General features: G+C 38.4%; 1 protein-coding gene across 28 annotated transcripts in view; it reads right to left on the bottom strand.

The window, feature by feature from the left end:
- The window catches only part of KCNMA1 (potassium calcium-activated channel subfamily M alpha 1), a 908,686-nt gene that overhangs the window by 372,684 nt on the left and 517,814 nt on the right, over positions 1-18,188 (bottom strand). For 22 of the 28 annotated variants that reach the window (XM_077453993.1, XM_077453995.1, XM_077454003.1 and 19 more), the window contains one exon: positions 11,876-11,967. In XM_077453993.1, the coding sequence (XP_077310119.1) occupies positions 11,876-11,967 (92 nt within the window). Of the gene's footprint in view, positions 1-11,680; positions 11,773-11,875; positions 11,968-18,188 lie in introns of all 28 variants that reach the window. The other 6 variants (XM_077453994.1, XM_077453997.1, XM_077454010.1 and 3 more) reach the window with 1 other exon arrangement.

Below are 18,188 nucleotides of genomic sequence, written 5' to 3'. Positions count from 1 at the left end.
GAGTAGAAGAGGCCTGGGAGTCACTGACAGGAATGACTGTAGTGGCACTTCTGTCAGCAGGTCCAGAGTGTGGCAGTTTTTTTTTTGTCCAGAGCGTGGTAGTACTTGGTATCTGTGCTCACCACTGTCACTTCTAGAAACAGAAGTTGGCTTCCTGTGCTGGCTTCTGTGTTTACAAGTGACAGCACACCCCAAGTGACAGTGCAAGAGCAGCAGCTGCCAGGAGAACAGGCTATCATGCTACAGGGCAGGAAGAGCGCACACAGATCAGGACTAGGTAAGTAACTTGGGGGGGGGGGGGGGGGGGGTGGGTGGAAGAGCTCTGTACTGAGGAAGGGGGATGAGTTCTGTAGTGGGGGTGTGTCTTCCAGTGACACCATTGGAACAGGGACAGGTTTTCTTCTCAGTGACACCACTGACTCAGGGACATATTTTGCTTACAGTGACATTGCCGACTCAGAAAAAAATGTGTTTTCTTTTCAAGCGACACCACTGACTCATTTTGCACATGCTGCTATTGGCCAAATCTCCTTCATTTAACAGGGAGTTGTGGGGTGCGGCAGGGGAGGCACAGTTTCCTACCTTCACACTGCATGAACTTTTCCCTACACAGACAAACTTGCAAAGTCCTTCCCACGTCCATCAGATAAACTTAGCTAGTCTCTGCGTCTTTGAATGCTGGCAGTGTTATTTTCAGGTTCAAGTGGAAGGAAGAGACCACCTTTGGAGTAAAAGACTAACAGCAAAGCTGTAGTTTTCAAGAATAAGACCATTAGTCAGAGCCTCGAAGGGCACAGGTATAAGATCTGGTCTTGATGTAGGAGATTTTGGAGATTCAGCAACTGTTCAGGCTCTGACAAAAGCCTCTAAACACTATAATTGGAATTGGCAGAAAGGAAAACTCATGATTAGGGGCCAGGAACATGTCAAGGCATCTGTGTGTTTGGAATGAGGGACTTAAATCCAAAAGTTTCTTGCTGTTCAGAGATGTAAACATGTCTACTTCCACATTGCCATCCCGAATTCACTACCCAGTTGAAGACTTCCTTATTTAATTACCACGTATTGCTTATTTGAGATCTTGATAGAAAATATGTGTCTAAACATGGTCTACTCCTGGAATGTAAACAGCTGAGAGATTCTGTAGATGTTTGGCCTAAGGCATAATGGGATGTACTTATGCTGCTCTGAGTCCATCCTTGCCTTTTTATGTAGGCCACCTCCATTTTGTTGTTGAGCCCCAACAGAACTGTATTTACCTTGAGTTTGTGATGCAATGCTTTTAGAGCCTGATATGCAGTTTGCGACTCTAGAATGTTGGAAACTATATCTGACATAGTAAAGAAACCATGGGCTACTACCATCTGGCATCCAAAGTCACTATAGTTCAAGTTGTTAGAAATAGGGAATGACATGCCCTCAGTGGGGGCCCTCCCTGGCCCACCACTATAGATCATCCTTCATATGCTGTGTTCTCTGCATTTGCTGTTGCAGATTTCGAGCATCCTACTGGAACAAGAAACCCCACTGAAAAGGAAATGTTTACCATATCAACCACTTTATTAACTCCATGAGATACTGGGGTTGATTTACTAAAAGCAATGACATGTTTTTTGTACTTTGCAAATTGTCACTTTGCAGGAACAAGTTAGGTGAAAGTTCTGTTGACTTCCATCATCCAAACATGGTGAAGCATGTATGTAATTGGGCATGCTTTGCAAAGTGAATTTTTATCACATTCACTAAGCCAAGGGAAAATTCCCTTGCAAAGTGAAAAAAAGCCTATTTATCTGATTTTATTATTATTAAATGGACCTCAAGGTATTCTGACCAAACTTCCAATGCCTTTGTCACTGCTGTTAGGGCCATGGCTGGTTTCACTGACGTGAGGTAGTTCTTCAAATCAAGGTAATTTATCTTATCAAGGACATCCCTAAATGAAACCATGCTCTGTAGCTATGGCAGTGTAATGGTGTCTAGTGTCTAGTTCTAGTCTGATCAGGGATGTGTCAAAAATGAGAGGCATATCCAAATTTGTTTACATCTCCTCCCCAAAAGGGATATAGTTGTAAAAGCCTTGACTGTAAAGGGAAGAATGTCTTTCCTCATCACTCCACTCTTCCTACATAATTTCATCCACAAGGTGAAAGGCACACTTTTCTCTCCTTAACCGCTTCAGCCCCAGAAGATTTTATCCCCTTCCTGACCAGAGCACTTTTTGCGATTCAGCACTGCGTGGCTTTAACTGACAATTGCACGGTCGTGCGAAGTTGCACCCAAACAAAAACGCTGCGGTTTTTATTTTTTGCGCTATAAAAGAAAAAAGAGTGACAATTATGTAAAAAAACACAATTTTTTTTTTTTGCTATAATAAATATCCCCCAAAAATGTATTAAAAAAAATTATTTTTTCCTCAGTTTAGGCCGCTATGTATTCTTCTACATATTTTTGGTAAAACATTTTTTGCAATAAGCGTATATTGATTGGTTTACGCAAAAGTTATAGTGTCTACAAATTAGGGGATAATTTTATGGCATTTTTATACTAGTAATGGCGGTGATCTGCAATTTTTATCGGGACTGCGACATTATAGCGGACAGATTTTTGGGACCATTGGTATTTATACAGCGATCAATGTTATAAAAATGCATTAATTACTGTAAAAATGTCACTGGTAGGGAAGGGGTTTACACTAGGGGGCGATCAAGGGGTTAATTGTAGTGTGTGTTCTAACTGAAGGGGGAAGGGGTCTGTGTAGGGGAGATGACAGATTGCTGTTCATACTCTGTATGAACAGACAATCTGTGTCTTCTCCCCTCAGGGAAATGAAAATGTTGTGTTTACACACACAGATCCCGGGTTCTTGGTGTGCCCCGAGTGATCGCGGGAGCCCGGCGCTAATCGCGACCGCATCACCTCTGTAGGCGAACAGGGGGCGTGCGTGCGCTCCTCTAGTGGCCAAAATTGGAAGCAACGTAACATGACGGTGATTCACGCAGCCAAGCCATGTTGCTGCGGTACAACTGCGGCGGCTGGTCGGCAAGCGTTTAAGGAAAAAATACACTTTACTCAGTTTGGGATAACAGATGTCTCTTTCCTCAACAGATTTGTCCTCCTCACATGTAACCTCGATTACCAAGGCAGAAAAATTGAAAGTGGACTATCAATATCCTTGGTGTTAGTCCATTTGTCAATACATTAAAGCCCTTCCTGGGTCTCCCTGTTCTGTAACTAGCTGGAACGTTAGCATTTAATGCTTTATTATGTTTTCATAAAAATGCTTATGACGACCTTCAAAGTTGTAATTTACATTGCAGGACACAGAACACTTTGCAAAATATTAATGCTTTATATCAAACTTGAGAAGATGAGGTAGAAGGGGCATGAGGGGTCAGGTATGCAAAAAAAAAAAAAAAAAATGTGTAACTACATTTATAACATTACACCTTATTATTGTAACTTGTGCTATTCAATTTCCAAAACTATTGCTACCACATGCTTGACAAGCTTGTGCCACTTTCAGACAATTCTATATTTGTTATTGACTAAACCAACACAATTATTTATTTAAAAATGTGTTCTTCTATAAATTTATTTTCATAGTATGTACTAAGCAGTCCTGGTTTGTCTCCTTTAACATAGGTCTTCAACAAAAGTGGAGTTACTCCACTACATTTTCACTTTTCTTGTAATGAAGGTTAATATTGACCATTTCGGTATCCTAACTGTTCTTTAAGTCAGGAAGTCAAATCAGAAAACTGATTATCCAATGTATTCAGTTATAAAACATTTTGAAAAACAGTTTGTCAAAATAGAGATCAATATGGCTGCTAAACACATGTAAGAATGGCTTCTATTATATATAAAAATTGTTCGCACCAGTCAATGTCTGGTTGTATACTTTTTATATATTCTACTTCATAACATTTCCTACACAATCACATTTACAGTGGGTTCCAATAATAATTCCTAACACTGGATATAATTTTAAAACCAATGGGTCTGTTCAAAGAGGATCATTTGTGACTCTACTGTACATAAAATACTTAAATTGTTGATTTGTATCCGATCAATAGTCTTTAAAACTGCACAGAAAATCAGGAGTGGCAAGGAGACAAATGTACACCTCTAACTGTAAAACATACTGACAAACTTTAAGACTATATGGATAGAAGCTACTTCTAGCAAAGTGAATGTTGGTAAATAAGGTGAAGCTGCTTTCACTTTAGATACTGAATCATGTGCTAGAAAAATCCTGAAAAATCCCTTGCACGTAACTGAGTAATCTAAGTGTTCAGGGTTCACCATATTCACATTGCAAAATGAATATACACTTTCCAAAATAAACATTCACTTTGCAATGTGAACTTATTCTATTCCTTTAGTATAATAATCATAACTAATGCTAATTAGGTATTTCAAGAACCAACTTTCGAAAACTTGCCCTTCATCGGAGAACATTATTCCCAATTACAACTGAAATTCAATTGCATCAATCAGCACCAGCATGAGGAATACAGTGCGTTCGCCTAACCTCCCTCCTCTGCATTCCTTTTGCAGGTATTTGCCTTTGGCAAGTTTTTGGAGCTTGGGACAGATGCTCAATAGCAAAAGCAGCAGTCTCCTTGCTTGCTGAAGTGTCATGCACCATGGGGAAGGGGTCTTGTCAACAATACAGCTAACGTCACAGATCAACATAGGAAGTTGGGACTGTATGTACTTTTTCTACAGTGTTGGATTTCCCCTCGCTTTCTGTTTCCACGATTACAAATAGAGGGCTGAATCTTCTCAATACTCAGCAAAAAAATCATATGTGCTCAATTTAATTCTCCAATTCAGGCAAACATACACAGTGGGTTTAAAAAGTCTACAGACCCCTGTTAAAATGTCTGGTTTCTGTGATGTAAAAAAATGAGACTAAGATAAATAATTTTAGAACTTTGTCCACCTTTAATGTGATGTATAAACTGTACAACTCAGTTGAAAAACAAACTGAAATCTTTTAGGGGGGAGAAGTAAAAATAAACAATAAAAAATAATGTGGTTGCATAAGTATATATATATATATATGCATATCAGTGGCGGGAGAGGGCTCCCCCCCTCCCGTCGTGCTCGGGTGCCCTCCGCCGCTTACCAGAGGTGCCGGCAGCGGTGGAGGTGATCGGATCCTTCTCGGTCTGTGGTATGGAGCTGACTGAGGGGAAGATGGGCCCTGCTTGGCTCCATACCATTGCAGGGCGAAAGCGACATCAAAACTGCACTTCTGCCCATGGCTCTTAAAGGGGACTTTTTTTTTTATTGCATTTTAGTGTAAATATGAAATCTGAGGTCTTTTTGACCCCAGATCTCATATTTAAGAGGTCCTGGCATGCTATTTTTCTATTACAAGGGATGTTTACAATCCTTGTAATAGGAATAAAAGTGCATTTTTTTTAAGAACAGTGTAAAAATAAAAAGTAAAATAAATACGAAAAAAGCTTTTTTTTTTTAACGCGCCCTGTCCTGCCGAGCTTGCGTGAAAAAGCGAACGCATACGTGAGCAGCGCCCACATTGAAAACAGTGTTCAAATGACACATTGAGGTATCACCATGATCACTAGAGTCAGAACAATAATTCTAGCACTAGACCTCCTCTGTATCTCAAAACATGAAACCTGTAGAATTTTTTAAACATCGCCTATGGCCTAACATCATCGTTCACAATATAAAAAAAAAAATGGGCTAACTTTACTGTTGTCTTATTTTTTTATTCAAAAAAGGTTATATTTCCCCAAAAATTGTGCTTGTAAGACTCCTGAGCAAATACGGTGTGAAAGTATTGCAACGGCCGCCATCTTATTCTCTAGGGTGTTAGAAAAAAAAAATATATAATGTATTATATAATTGTAAAAAAAATACATATAATGTTTGAGGGTTCTTTGTAATTTTCTAGCAAATAAAAACATTTTCTTAGCCGTATCCTACAGCAAAAGCCATGGTCTGCAGAGAGCTTCCAAAGCATCAGAGGGATCTCATTGTTAAAAGGTATCAGTTAGGAGAAGGGTATAAAAGAATTTCCAAGGCATTAGATATACCATGGAACAACAGTGAAGAGGGTCATTCTCAAGTGGAGAAAATATGGCACAACAGTGACATTACCAAGAACTGGACATCACTCCAAAATTGATGAAAAGACAAAAAGGCTGCCAAGAGTCCTACAGAAACATTAGAGGAGCTGCAGGAATTTCCGGCAAGTACTGGCTGTGTGGTACATGTGACAGCAATCTCCCGTATACTTTATATGTCTAGGCTATGGGGTAGAGTGGCAAGACGAAAGCCCTTTCTTTTAAAGAAAAACATCCAAACAGGGCTAAATATTGTAAAAACACATCTGCAGTCTCCCAAAAGCATGTGGGAAAATGTGTTATGGTCAGATGAAACCAAGGTTGAACTTTTTGGCCATAATTCCAAAAGATATGTTTGGTGCAAAAACAACACTGCACATCACCAAAAGAATACCATAACCACAGTGAAGCATGGTGTTGACAGCATCATGCTTTGGGGCCTTTCTTCAGCTGGAACAGGGGCCTTATTTAAGGTAGAGGGAATTATGAACAGTTACAAATACCAGTCAATATTGGCACAAAACCTTCAGGCTTCTGCTAGAAAGCTGAACATGAAGAGGAACTTCATCTTTCAGCATGACAACAACCCAAAGCATACATTCCAAATCAACAAAGGCATGGCTTCACTAGAAGAAGTTTAAAGTTTTGGAATGGCCCAGCCAGAGCCAAGACCTGAATCCGATTAAAAATCTGTGGGGTGTTCTGAAGAGGGCTGTGCACAGGAAATGCCCTCGCAAGCTGACAGATTTGAAGTGTTTTTGAAAAAGAATGTTGGGCAAATATTGCCAAGTCAAGATGTGCCATGCTGATGGACTGTATGTTGTAATAAAATCAAAAGGTGCTTCAACAAAGTATTAGTTTAAGGGTGTGCACACTTATGCAACCATATTAAATTCATCTTTTTATGTTTATTCCCTCCACCTAAAAGATTTCAGTTTGTTGTTCAACTGAGTTGTACAGAATATAGGTCACATTAAAGGTGGAACAAGTTCTGAGATGATTTATCATAAAAGTGCAAATGTCCACTTTTACTATTCTGATTCAAAAATACGGATTCACAAAGTGCTCATTCAGTGTGTGCTCTCTTCCACTATCCATCACTACACGGCTCTTCACTCCTCACTCAGATAATTTTCTTGGCCATTTTTCAGAGACTATGAATGATAACTCAAAAACTTTTCTTTTACTCACGGTTATTGTTTGGCTGAAGCTTTTTGTTATCAATCAACGGTGTTTACTTGTTTTTTTATTCTGAAAAATGGCCAAGAAATCATAAATTCTGCAAGGGTATGTAATCTTATGAGCACAATTGTGTATATATATATATATATATATATATATATATATATATATATACATGTTTTTTTTTTGGCTAGCATGGTAGGGGATTGGATTGGAACCCCTGTCAGGATTTTATTGTTATCCATGTCCCTGTTAAAGAGTCACCTTCTTTATTTTTCCTAGTCATCACCATCAATGGCTCTGAAAATGAAGGTAAATCCAAAACTTAGATGAGTTTTTAGTTGAACAGAAATAGAGATGAATTTTCCAATGGAGACATTTGGCCTAGAAAAAAATATGTCTAAGAGGGGATTTAACTCATTTTGGAGGGATTTCCATTCACTTCCTGTTCAAAGAAATTGAAGGGAAGTGTTCCTAACATCAGATAGAAGACAAAAAAATATCACAATGGTTTTAAACATTCTGCAACTATCCCAAATAATTAAAAAAAAGTTTTGGCTTTAGCTATACTTAAATATCATTACATAACTCAGATTTTGGGGATGAACTGTTCACACTGTCAAGGCCTAGTCTTAATCTGCGCCGAGTATTTAGCTTATTATTCTATTGCTATCATGCTATGATGATGATGGATTGTGGTTAGATAACCAGGTGAGAAGAGAGGGAAAAAAGCCTAAGAAAAGAAAACTGATGCAGCCCCTACATCTAATGATTAGTAAACAGCAATATATAAAATTTTTGGTTTAATACCGACAATCTCTGTGTACCACTTTACCAACCTATGTTTCTGCATATATATATATATATATATATATACACATACATACATATACATACTGTGTCACTATGCAAGTATAATAATTGTTTCCAATACATTGTAGCGGTGGTAAGGGTGTATGTCTTTTCTTAAAGGTATTAAGGGTACTGTGCTGGATTGCTAACAAATTAAAAAAAAAAATACAAATAAATACAAAAAACAAAACATATATTGTAGGAAACCAGAGTGGGATTTAAAACAATCTAAACTTTAAAGGCACCAAGCAGATCAGATATAAGTGCAAAATACCCCAAATTATTTAATGTACTACTGTTGTTTTTACTGTGTGACACGTATCACCTACCTAAACCTGACCAAGTACACCCCTTCATGCAAACAGTATTCTCTGAATTGCAGTGGCCTTTTTCCAAAAGATAATAATGCTCCCCGCCACACTGCAAAAAATGGTTCAAGAATGCTTTGAGGACCACAACAAAGAATTTGAGGTCTTGACTTGGCCTCTAAATTCTCCAGATGTCAAGCCAATCAAGCATCTGTGAGATGTGGAAAAATAACAAATCTGAGGCCCCACCTTGCAACTTAAAGAACCTAAAGGATCTGCTACTGACAGCTGGGTGCCAAGCACCACAGCATACATTTAGGGGTCTAGTGGTGTCCAAGCCTTAACGGGTCAGGTCAATATTAGATGGGTACTCATAACGTTACGACGTGTGATCATAATGTTATGGCTGATCAGTGTACATTTACCAGAAATAGTTTAGAGGCACAAATATTGGGGTATTGCATGCAATATCAATTTTAGTTCTTGCTATGAAGTGCACAGTAGCATTGCTAAAACTAGCATTCAATTAAAGGTGGTTAACGCTAGTTTGCAGTGACTGATCAAAAGAAATAAGCTCATGTGACCCATTTGTTTAAAATAAATAACATTGTATGGTGCACAAAACAAGGGATACTAGTACAGTTTTGTATTCAGTTATTTAAACCCAAGCAAACAGGAGAGAATTGTGACTTGACAACGCTGTAAAGAAGAATGCTTAATCTTAATTCACAGAAGATTACGGTATTTATGACTATCTGATCAAACACAGGTATAGACTTCAGCTTGTGGCTACACGGGACTGCACCTCTAAATGCTCACAAATACAAATCAATGTTTTCTTCCAGCACCTAATTTATTACTTTTGGACTCCAGGAACATTGAGACAAGTTTGGAAACGTGCTACTCTAGTTAGCCCTAATATGAAATTTTAAAGGTATTCCAGCCTGGATTGCATGTAAACTCTACATTAAACAAGAAGTTCATAAAGACATACTTAAGGAAGGAAATGATTTTCTAGATTTGGTCTGTATAACTGGAAACTTTTTGGTTTAAAAAGTAAATTATCTATAAAGTACTGCTTTCTTTAGTGTGGCATATAATGGTATTACTGTGGTCAGTAAGATGGTGGCTACATGTCACTAAACATTTATGACTGGACCAAAGCCCGGTCAGCACTTGATCAACACATGTCATGTGACTTATTCTTGCAAATGTCACTGATTACTTCGCTACTGTGAAGCTATATATGACAAAGAAGACCATGGGCAATTAATAAAATTAGCAGTATAATATTATAGTTTTGTTCTGTAACCATAAGATTAAAGAACAATCCTAAGTAAAAAAACAGATGTATTGTTTCATACACATGAAAATAAGCTACAACTAAATTAAACCTCTTTTAAATATACAATATACTGTATTTGGGTGGAGTAAAAGTAGTTAGATTCCTAATTGCTTCAATGCACATCCTGGGTTACAGTCAGAATATATATTCTATGGTGTATATGCATATGTGCTTACAGAACAGTTATAAAGGGATACTTGTGTGTAGTTTTTTTTTATAACTGGAAATTATATTTTAATGGTTTACATTCAACCATAATAAACATGTGTAGACAGACAGCCTCATTTGTTTGTTCTTAAGCACTCACTTAAAGCTGTACCATGGGATATCCATTTCCAGAAGTATTTTAACAATAATTCCTTAAGCCTTCACATGACCATCCCAGACTTCATTTTACCCAATAATCAATACCCAATAATCAAGTGGTTACATGAGCATTCCAATCACCAGGGTTCATCTACTGGATGCCAGTAGCTCTTGCAGATATGAAGCCAGTGATTTGTACAATGTCTTCACAAAACTTGAAAAAATTTTGTTCAAGTTCTATAACAAATAAAAGTCCTATTTTTTTAATTTAGCTCCGATATAAGAGTCTACTGTACATGTAATCCACTTTGGTCATTAAACTGTAACACATCTAAGAGGTTAAGTTAGGCAAATCGCTACCTACATTTTGAAAATGCTTACAATAAGATTGCAGGAAGACCTCAGCATCATTAAAAGTGGCTATGTTGTATAAGGATTAATTTATAAGATTTAACTTGTAATACTCCACCCAAAAGTTAATCAGTTGGGTTTAACATTAAGAGTTTTATTTGTTTTGTTTGCATCCTGATGCCTTTATGATTAACCACCTGCCAACATTTTACATTGACTGTTTGAAGTGGAATATCGTTGTTATGGCAGCAGCTAGCTGCCATAACCCCGGTATCCACTTCTTCAGCTGGCGGCTTTCAGATAAAATTGGGCTCAGCACCTCGAGTTCCCTTTTATCGGTGGCGGGAGAGGGCCCCCGCCGCCGTGCTCTGGTGCCCTCCGCTGCTTACTGGAGCCGCCGATCAGATTCTTCTCCCTGTGTGGTATGGAGCGGAGGGGAAAATGGCCCCCACCCGACTCCATACCATTGCAGGGCAGAAGCGAAGTCAAAACGTCACTTCAGCCCATGGCTCGTAAAGGGACTTTTTAAAAGAAAAATGTATTGCATTTTAGTGTGAATATAAGATTTGAGGTCTTTTTGACCCCAGATCTCACATTTAAGAGGCCCTGTCATGCGTTTTTTTCTACTACAAGGGATGTTTATATTCCTTGTAATAGGAATATAAGTGACACCATTTTTTTTTAAAGAACAGTGTAAAAACAAAGAGTAAATAGTTCAATAAATAAGAAAAAAATAATTTTAACACGCTTTGTCCCGCCGAGCAGTGCTGCATATGTAAACGGTGTTAGAAAAAAATATATAATGTTTGGGGGTTCTAAGTAATTTTCTAGCAAAAAAAAACCTGTTTTAAACTTGTAAACACCAAATCTCAAAATGAGGCTCTGTCCTTAAGTGGTTAACATGATGCATAAACATATATGTTTTTTCTTATCTACTAAAAAGAGCCATAGATAAATGAAACAAGGTTGCAGATTCACTTGTGATAACACATAAAAAAGTAAATCAAATCAAAAATGTTTGATTCATTTACTTTTTAGTTAATTAAAATTAACACAAATATAGCACGTGGAAACAGGGAGTATAACATTACTTTCTTTTTTATGTCATTAATTGAATATTGTAAAACTCATTATGCCTAGCTTTTCTAGAAAGATAGAGGTTATTGGAATACCTTTAAAATCTCCACAAGTTGCCTCCCCAAATGGGAAAAAACAAAACAAAAAAAACTTACTTTCTCCCTCTGGTCGAGTTAAACGTCCCGCCATATTTCTTCCGGTTAAGGATGAGAGCAGCAATTTCGGGGACGTATCGGGCAAACATTGCCTGAGTGCGTGGAACGAGAAATAGGAAAAAAAAAACAAAGGACAAATAGCATGCAGAGAGACTCGCCCTGCAGCAGTGACACCACGCCTCGGTCAATACTTACTTCCGTCCACTAACTGCACTATAAGAACCACCATATTTCTTTCGGTTTCCTATTAACTCTATGATTTCAGGGACGTAGCTGGCAAACATGGCCTAGGAAGGAAGACAGGAGACAGAAAAGAAGACTAAAAAGAAAGAAAGGACGTCTGTTGTAGAAAAAAGACACGCTCAACTTAGAAATTATTAGTGGAGAAACAGCTCCAGCTAAATAAACCAGGTTTGGATAAATAGGCATTTGCATAAACATATTTCTGCATAAGAAAAAAATGACAGCATTCACTGCCCTACACCAGGATAAGGGATTAAAAAGGCAGCTGTGATTATAACTGAAAAAAAGCATTTCCACGGTATCTGTGGATTTATCTTTTATTTTATTTTTAAACAGTACTGAAGAAGAATAGCCTTCAAAGCTCAATTCTATCTCACCACTTTACTGTATCTTTCTGGGGTAACATTCTGAAATGTTAAATATGACAGGGTCTAAGATAAAGTACAACTGAAGTTTTAGCTGTATGCACAATATGCATTCAGCAGTCTGCCAAGGATAAGCTCATATTCAACATTGTACATGCGGTTACAATGGAAGCACCCATTTGGCAACTCTATTTATGAGAAAAGTATTATTGAGTCTGCAGGGAGTTAGGCCAAGATTTAAAATGTTCTACTTTCAAAGGAAAAATAATTAAGTAATACTGTGCTGGCCTGCTGCACAAAAAAAATCAAATAAATTATACGTATATATTTAAAAAATACAAGGGGGACTAAGATATTAGGCTATAGTCAAAGTACTAAATAAAAGATGTTCTGTGTTTTGCTTGGCTGATAAGGACCGTCTCTTTAAAAAAAAAAAAAAGTAATGCGGTCACAAGAAAAGTAAAAATAAGACGTTGAGGAAAAAATTACCAAGGTGTGCTTGGAAGACAAGCATTGCTTTGTAAATCATAAATTACCTTTATATTATTTGCAGATCTAACTTATATCTTTGTTTAGGTCAGTGTGGTAGTAACACACAACTAAGCAACTAAGGAATCCATTGAATTTCATTTTGTGATTCAGCCATTAAATTATTTTATCCCTAAAACCCTGGTGAAGTTTAGTTCAGCTTTGGGTTTACTTACCCTTCACAATGTCACCTCTACAGATTTGAATACCCAAGCCTGGTTTCTCAATAGCACTTTGGAGCTGATCTCCTTTTGCCGAGCGTGTTTGAAAGAGCAAAAATATTTGGGTCTACTAAATTATACCCAAAAGTATGAAAAAAAAAAAAAAGAAAAAAGGGAAATGTCACAAAAAGTCCACAAAAAGGAGGTTGTAAAAAATAATTATAATAAAATTAAAAGGAATAATGACCAAGAGGTGTATTTTGTAAACTGAAGCCTGGAAGCCATTGCAAAGTAGGATTTTAAAAAGCATTTGACGAAGAAAACCACAAACACAATATAATATCACATTAGCAAACAAGCATTTGTAGGGAACCTCATGAGAAGTAATTCTCATTACATGCATCTAATCTCAGCAAGAAAACACCTCAAAATAAAGGCATTTTCGAGGATGAACACATGGGACGCAAAAGAGAAAAACAATGCTAGGGTAAAAGAACAGGTACATTTTAAAGCCAGACTTAGCAGCTATGCTTACCTTTCTTTCACCCCCAATCCTAGTTGTAGCCTACACAAGTTTGAGGTCTATCTTCACACCCTATGTAACAGAGCTGGCACCTCGTAGTCCAAATACCACACACTGTAATTTGGGTGTGTGGCAGGGGAGCGAAGGGAAGAGGAGTATAAGCTCCAACAGGACCTGGTAAAAAAGTAGAGCTGTTGCTTTGCCTTGCACAAACAAAGCCAGATCACTTTTAAAGCAAGGTATTTTCTATGATCCTTAAAAAAGTAACTCCAGTTTTGTGGGAAAAATAATATAGCAAATAAAAAAAATAAAGCATATAGGATTGTGACGCGAGTCATATTGTAATGTAAAGTTATTAAAAATTACATTTCCTTTTCAATCTGCAGCGCTGATTGAAACAATCTGAAAACAGCAGGCCAGTATCCCATGAATGAATAGACTACAAGTAGGCACAGGCATTGCAGCTGACAGATTGCAGTTCTCAATGAACTGCGAGGGTGCTGGTGAGTGCTCTCGCAGTTCATTGATCATAGTTCATTGATTCTTCCTGCCATTCAGTAACTGCTGCTGGTGTCTCGTGTCCTGATTGGATAGATTGATAGCAGCATAGCCATTGGCTCCTGCTGTTGTCAATCAAATCCAATGATGTAGAGCCGGGGCCGAGTCCTTCATTCTGTGTGAATGGGCACAGAAGCAGGACTCAGGAGCACACGGGTGTCCACCAAGAAGAGAGCTTCTCCAACGTGGACACTCAATGCAGGGAGGAGCCACCAGCGCCGCCGTGGGACCTCAGAAGAGGAGGTTTGGGGCTACTCTATGTAAAATGAACTGCACAGTGGAGGTAAGTACGACATGTTTGTTATAAAAAATAAATAAAATAAAATGAGTTTACAACCCCCTTTAAGGCATTTTTTTTGGATTTTTTTCACTATCATCATTGAAATGAACTTTGGTTTTCTATTCACTATTTGGACTATCTTATTACATTGGTTGTCACACCATTTAAGTCTCTTAATGTTTCATATATGAGGGTCTTATTACTGCACATTGCACTTTATTATGTTTACATGCTAATGTCACTATGTATGCTGATGTTTGCTTATACATAGTTTGGTACTTTTTTTTTACTTTATTCCTTAGGATTGCAGTGCTGGCTGCTAGTTTTGTTAGACTTTAGCGCAGTAATTTTTAATAACATTTCTATTTCACGGCATGCCCTTAATGTATTTGTGTGGGAAACAATAAAATCAATAGATTTAGTTCTGCTTTAACTGAATCTCATAATTCCACATGTCCAGGACACATCCTACTATGGAAACAATTAGACATCCGCCGAGCCAAGCTGCCTGCCAAGTTTTGAGGGAGAGTCACACCAGGTGCGGTGGGACTATGTTGGGCAGCTTTTCCAGTACAGTTCCATAGCACCTTCACCACAAGCCAAGGCTAACCGGTGAGGCCAGTTCACACAACTGCATTGCAGTGGTTTGAGGGTAGTGTGCACTTAAAAAAAAAAAGTACTAAAGTACTGCATGCAGTATCCTTTTGCAGCACCGCACAGTCACTGTACACCAGCAGACAGAACCTATGAAATGTCACTGTGACATTTCAATAAAGTTTGTTTAAAAAAAAAAAGGGAACAGTGATGCATGTTCCATTAAGTCCACTATGGGGGAAGCGAGCGTTTAGTGACCATACTTAATTGTACAGTTATATATATATCCTAGGTGAGAGCGCATCTGGTAGTGGGTGTTCATGTCCTTCATAGTAGCATTGGCATGGAGTGGTGGTGATTAAAGAGGAAGTCAACAATGAAAGAACCAAGGACTTTGATTTGATCGCACATTAATGCAACATTGAGACTTTTATGTTTATGACCTTGTTCACATGATTGCATTATATGTGGTAATATATTGTGCAACGTGGCACTGGTTGGTAATAATTTATATTAACACAGATATATGAATGTGTGGGTGACTCACAATAAGTATCATTTTGGTCACAGGAGCTCACAAGGTTATTACATTTTAAGTGATGCAGCGGCTGGTGTGAATGGACACTTACTGTATTATTATATGCTGTCAGTCAAGGTGCTAATTTTCTTAACAGTTTCTGATTGCTAAGTAGCTCTCAACTATTATAATTAGGTTCTGTATAAGATAAACTGGGAGCGCCATCTCATTTAAAGTCACATAACAGCTGTGTATAATGTACTAGCATGGCTGAACTTACATGCCTTTATGTGTTCCACTGCTTTACATCTAGCAGGAGAATTGGTTGGCTTTCATCCCTGTCACCGCCAAGATTGAAACCAGGTCCCCACTTGCCACATCCATCAATCCTGTCTCCTGTGGAGCTTGGCTGGATGGGACGGGGCCAAGAATGATGTAAATGCATTTTGTCCAGTAGTGCTAGTACACTGTATTGTACACAGCTTTCATTGTATGAAAGATAGCGCACCCATCTGGCACCCTACTTGGACTACCTCCTAATAGCATGCAGTGGTTGTGTATCAATCCATTCTGCAGGGATGACAGCCAAACAAATTACAACCACAATTCCCCAAAAGTTGGGACATCAATTTGCAAATCGTATAAACCCATATTTTATTTACAATAGAAAACATATGTTTAAACTAGGAAAATGTTTCATTTTAGAAAAACAACACTTGCAGCAACCCCTCTTCTTTTAACAAAACTCTGCAAACATCTGGAAACTGGGGAGACCAATTGCTGGAGTTTTGGGAGAGGAACGTTGTCCCATTTTTGCCTGATATAGAAGTCTAACTGCTCGACAGTCCTGGGTCTTCTTTGTTATTTTATTCTTTTCAATATGCACCACATATTTTCCATTGATAAAAGGTCTGGACTGCCAAGAGGCTAATTAAGCACTCTGACTCTTCTAATATGAAGCCATGCTGTTGTCATAAAAGCAGAATGTTGTTTAACATTGTCCTGCTGAAATATGCAAGGCCTTCCCTGAAAAAGACATTGCCTGGATGAGAGCATATGCTGCTCTAAAACCTTGATATACCTTTCAGCATTGATGGTGCCTTTCCAGGTGTGCAAACCTGCCCATTCCATACGTAATAATGCACCCCATACCATCAGAAATGCAGGCTTTTGATTCACAAAGGGTTTATTGAAATTTTAAAGTTGTTATACAGCACAGTATTACAATAAAGAGGTACTATAACATAAGTAATTAAGAAACAGACCAGATACACATCAAGTAGCTAAACAATATAGGCAAAGGTTAATATTGACACAAGTGCTTGAATTACATGGCACAACAGGTCGGCAGACCCTCGGGTAGTGAGATAGTAACCCAAGGGGGCTGCTCCTTATCTGTAGCAGCGGTTGCTCCAAGGAGTTGAGGGTAACCAAAGTATTATAAATCAAAACTGAGTGGCAGAAAAGAGGCCAGCATATAAAGAGAGAAGGAAGGATAGGTAGGGAAAGGGAAGAGAGGAACTGAAACTAGACTAGAAAGAGGAAGTAAAAGGGAAAGAAAAAGGGGGAGGGAAAATTCCCTACAGAGTCTAGCCCTGTGGAAGTGGCAGTGGCCAGCAAGCAGGCACTTGGGATTGGCGCTCTAATGAGACACATTGATACTGTGAGCTGTAGTGTAGTAACTGATATTGCGAAAGCTATAGAGGTTATTTTATTCCATAAGGGAGAAAGTAGCCGCACTCCCAAAATATGTATTTGAAGGTACCCAGGAGCTGGTATCCCTGGAAACAAAGTCCAGAAGTTCATGGGAAGATGGCTTGGAGTCTGGAGGGGGTATAATACCATCTGTTCAATACCTTACAGGCCGTTTCTCTGACTGCTAGGGACTTTGTACATTTACATAGGGTATCCAGCATTACATCCCAATCCTCCGGAGCAAACTGTGCATCCCAGTCAGTTCCCCATTTATTCCTATATGGAAGCTCACAACAGAAATATGAAGCCAATGCGGTTTTATAGAGAACTGAAATAAGGCCTTTGACTCTGGGAGTCTCACAGCAGATCTGTTCAACGGATGTAGGAGGGAAAGATGGGGTAAGACTATAATGAGAGATATAAAAGTGTCTTATTTGCATATAGTGATAATGTTCCCGAAGTTGAATTTGTTTTTGTGGGCAGAGATCAAACGTGGCAAATGTTCCGCCTAATTGGAGATCTGCTAAAAGTGACCAGGGAATTCGTTTTCCACCATGAGAAGCTTTCCAGGTGGTCAAAAGCTGTTGTTAATGAAGGTTCTCATAGAAAAGATGAACCTTGGGGTGTAGACGAGATCAGACTAAGTTTACTTTTATATCGGTTCCAGAGGATTAAAGATTACGTTATGATAGAATTTAGGGAGGTAAGTTTACGGTTAGAGTTGGATGGTCCATAATATATGTGGGAGGCCATAAGGGTGGATGGAGTTGGCTTCAAACTTCATCCAAGTCACCTTTGAGTTTGGGATATTCCATTGAGCTATCTGAGAAAAGCGGGTTTCTAGAAAGTAAAACCGAAGATTAGGTAATCCTAGGCCACCCGTAGCTTGAGATTTATATACAATGGGGCAAAAAAGTATTTAGTCACCAATTCTCACACTTAAAAAGATGAGAGAGGCCTGTAATTGTCATCATGGGTATCATAGGTATACCTCAACTATGAGAGATAAAATGTGGAAACAAATCCAGACAATCACATTGTCTG

This window comes from Lithobates pipiens, unplaced genomic scaffold (genome assembly GCF_037356315.1).
Source record: "Lithobates pipiens isolate NorthernLeopardFrog02 unplaced genomic scaffold, aLitPip1_a1.2 Scaffold_25, whole genome shotgun sequence".
NCBI lineage: Eukaryota > Metazoa > Chordata > Amphibia > Anura > Ranidae > Lithobates > Lithobates pipiens.
The sequence above is the reverse complement of the archived record's forward strand: the minus strand, read 5'-3'. Positions and strand labels throughout refer to the sequence as shown.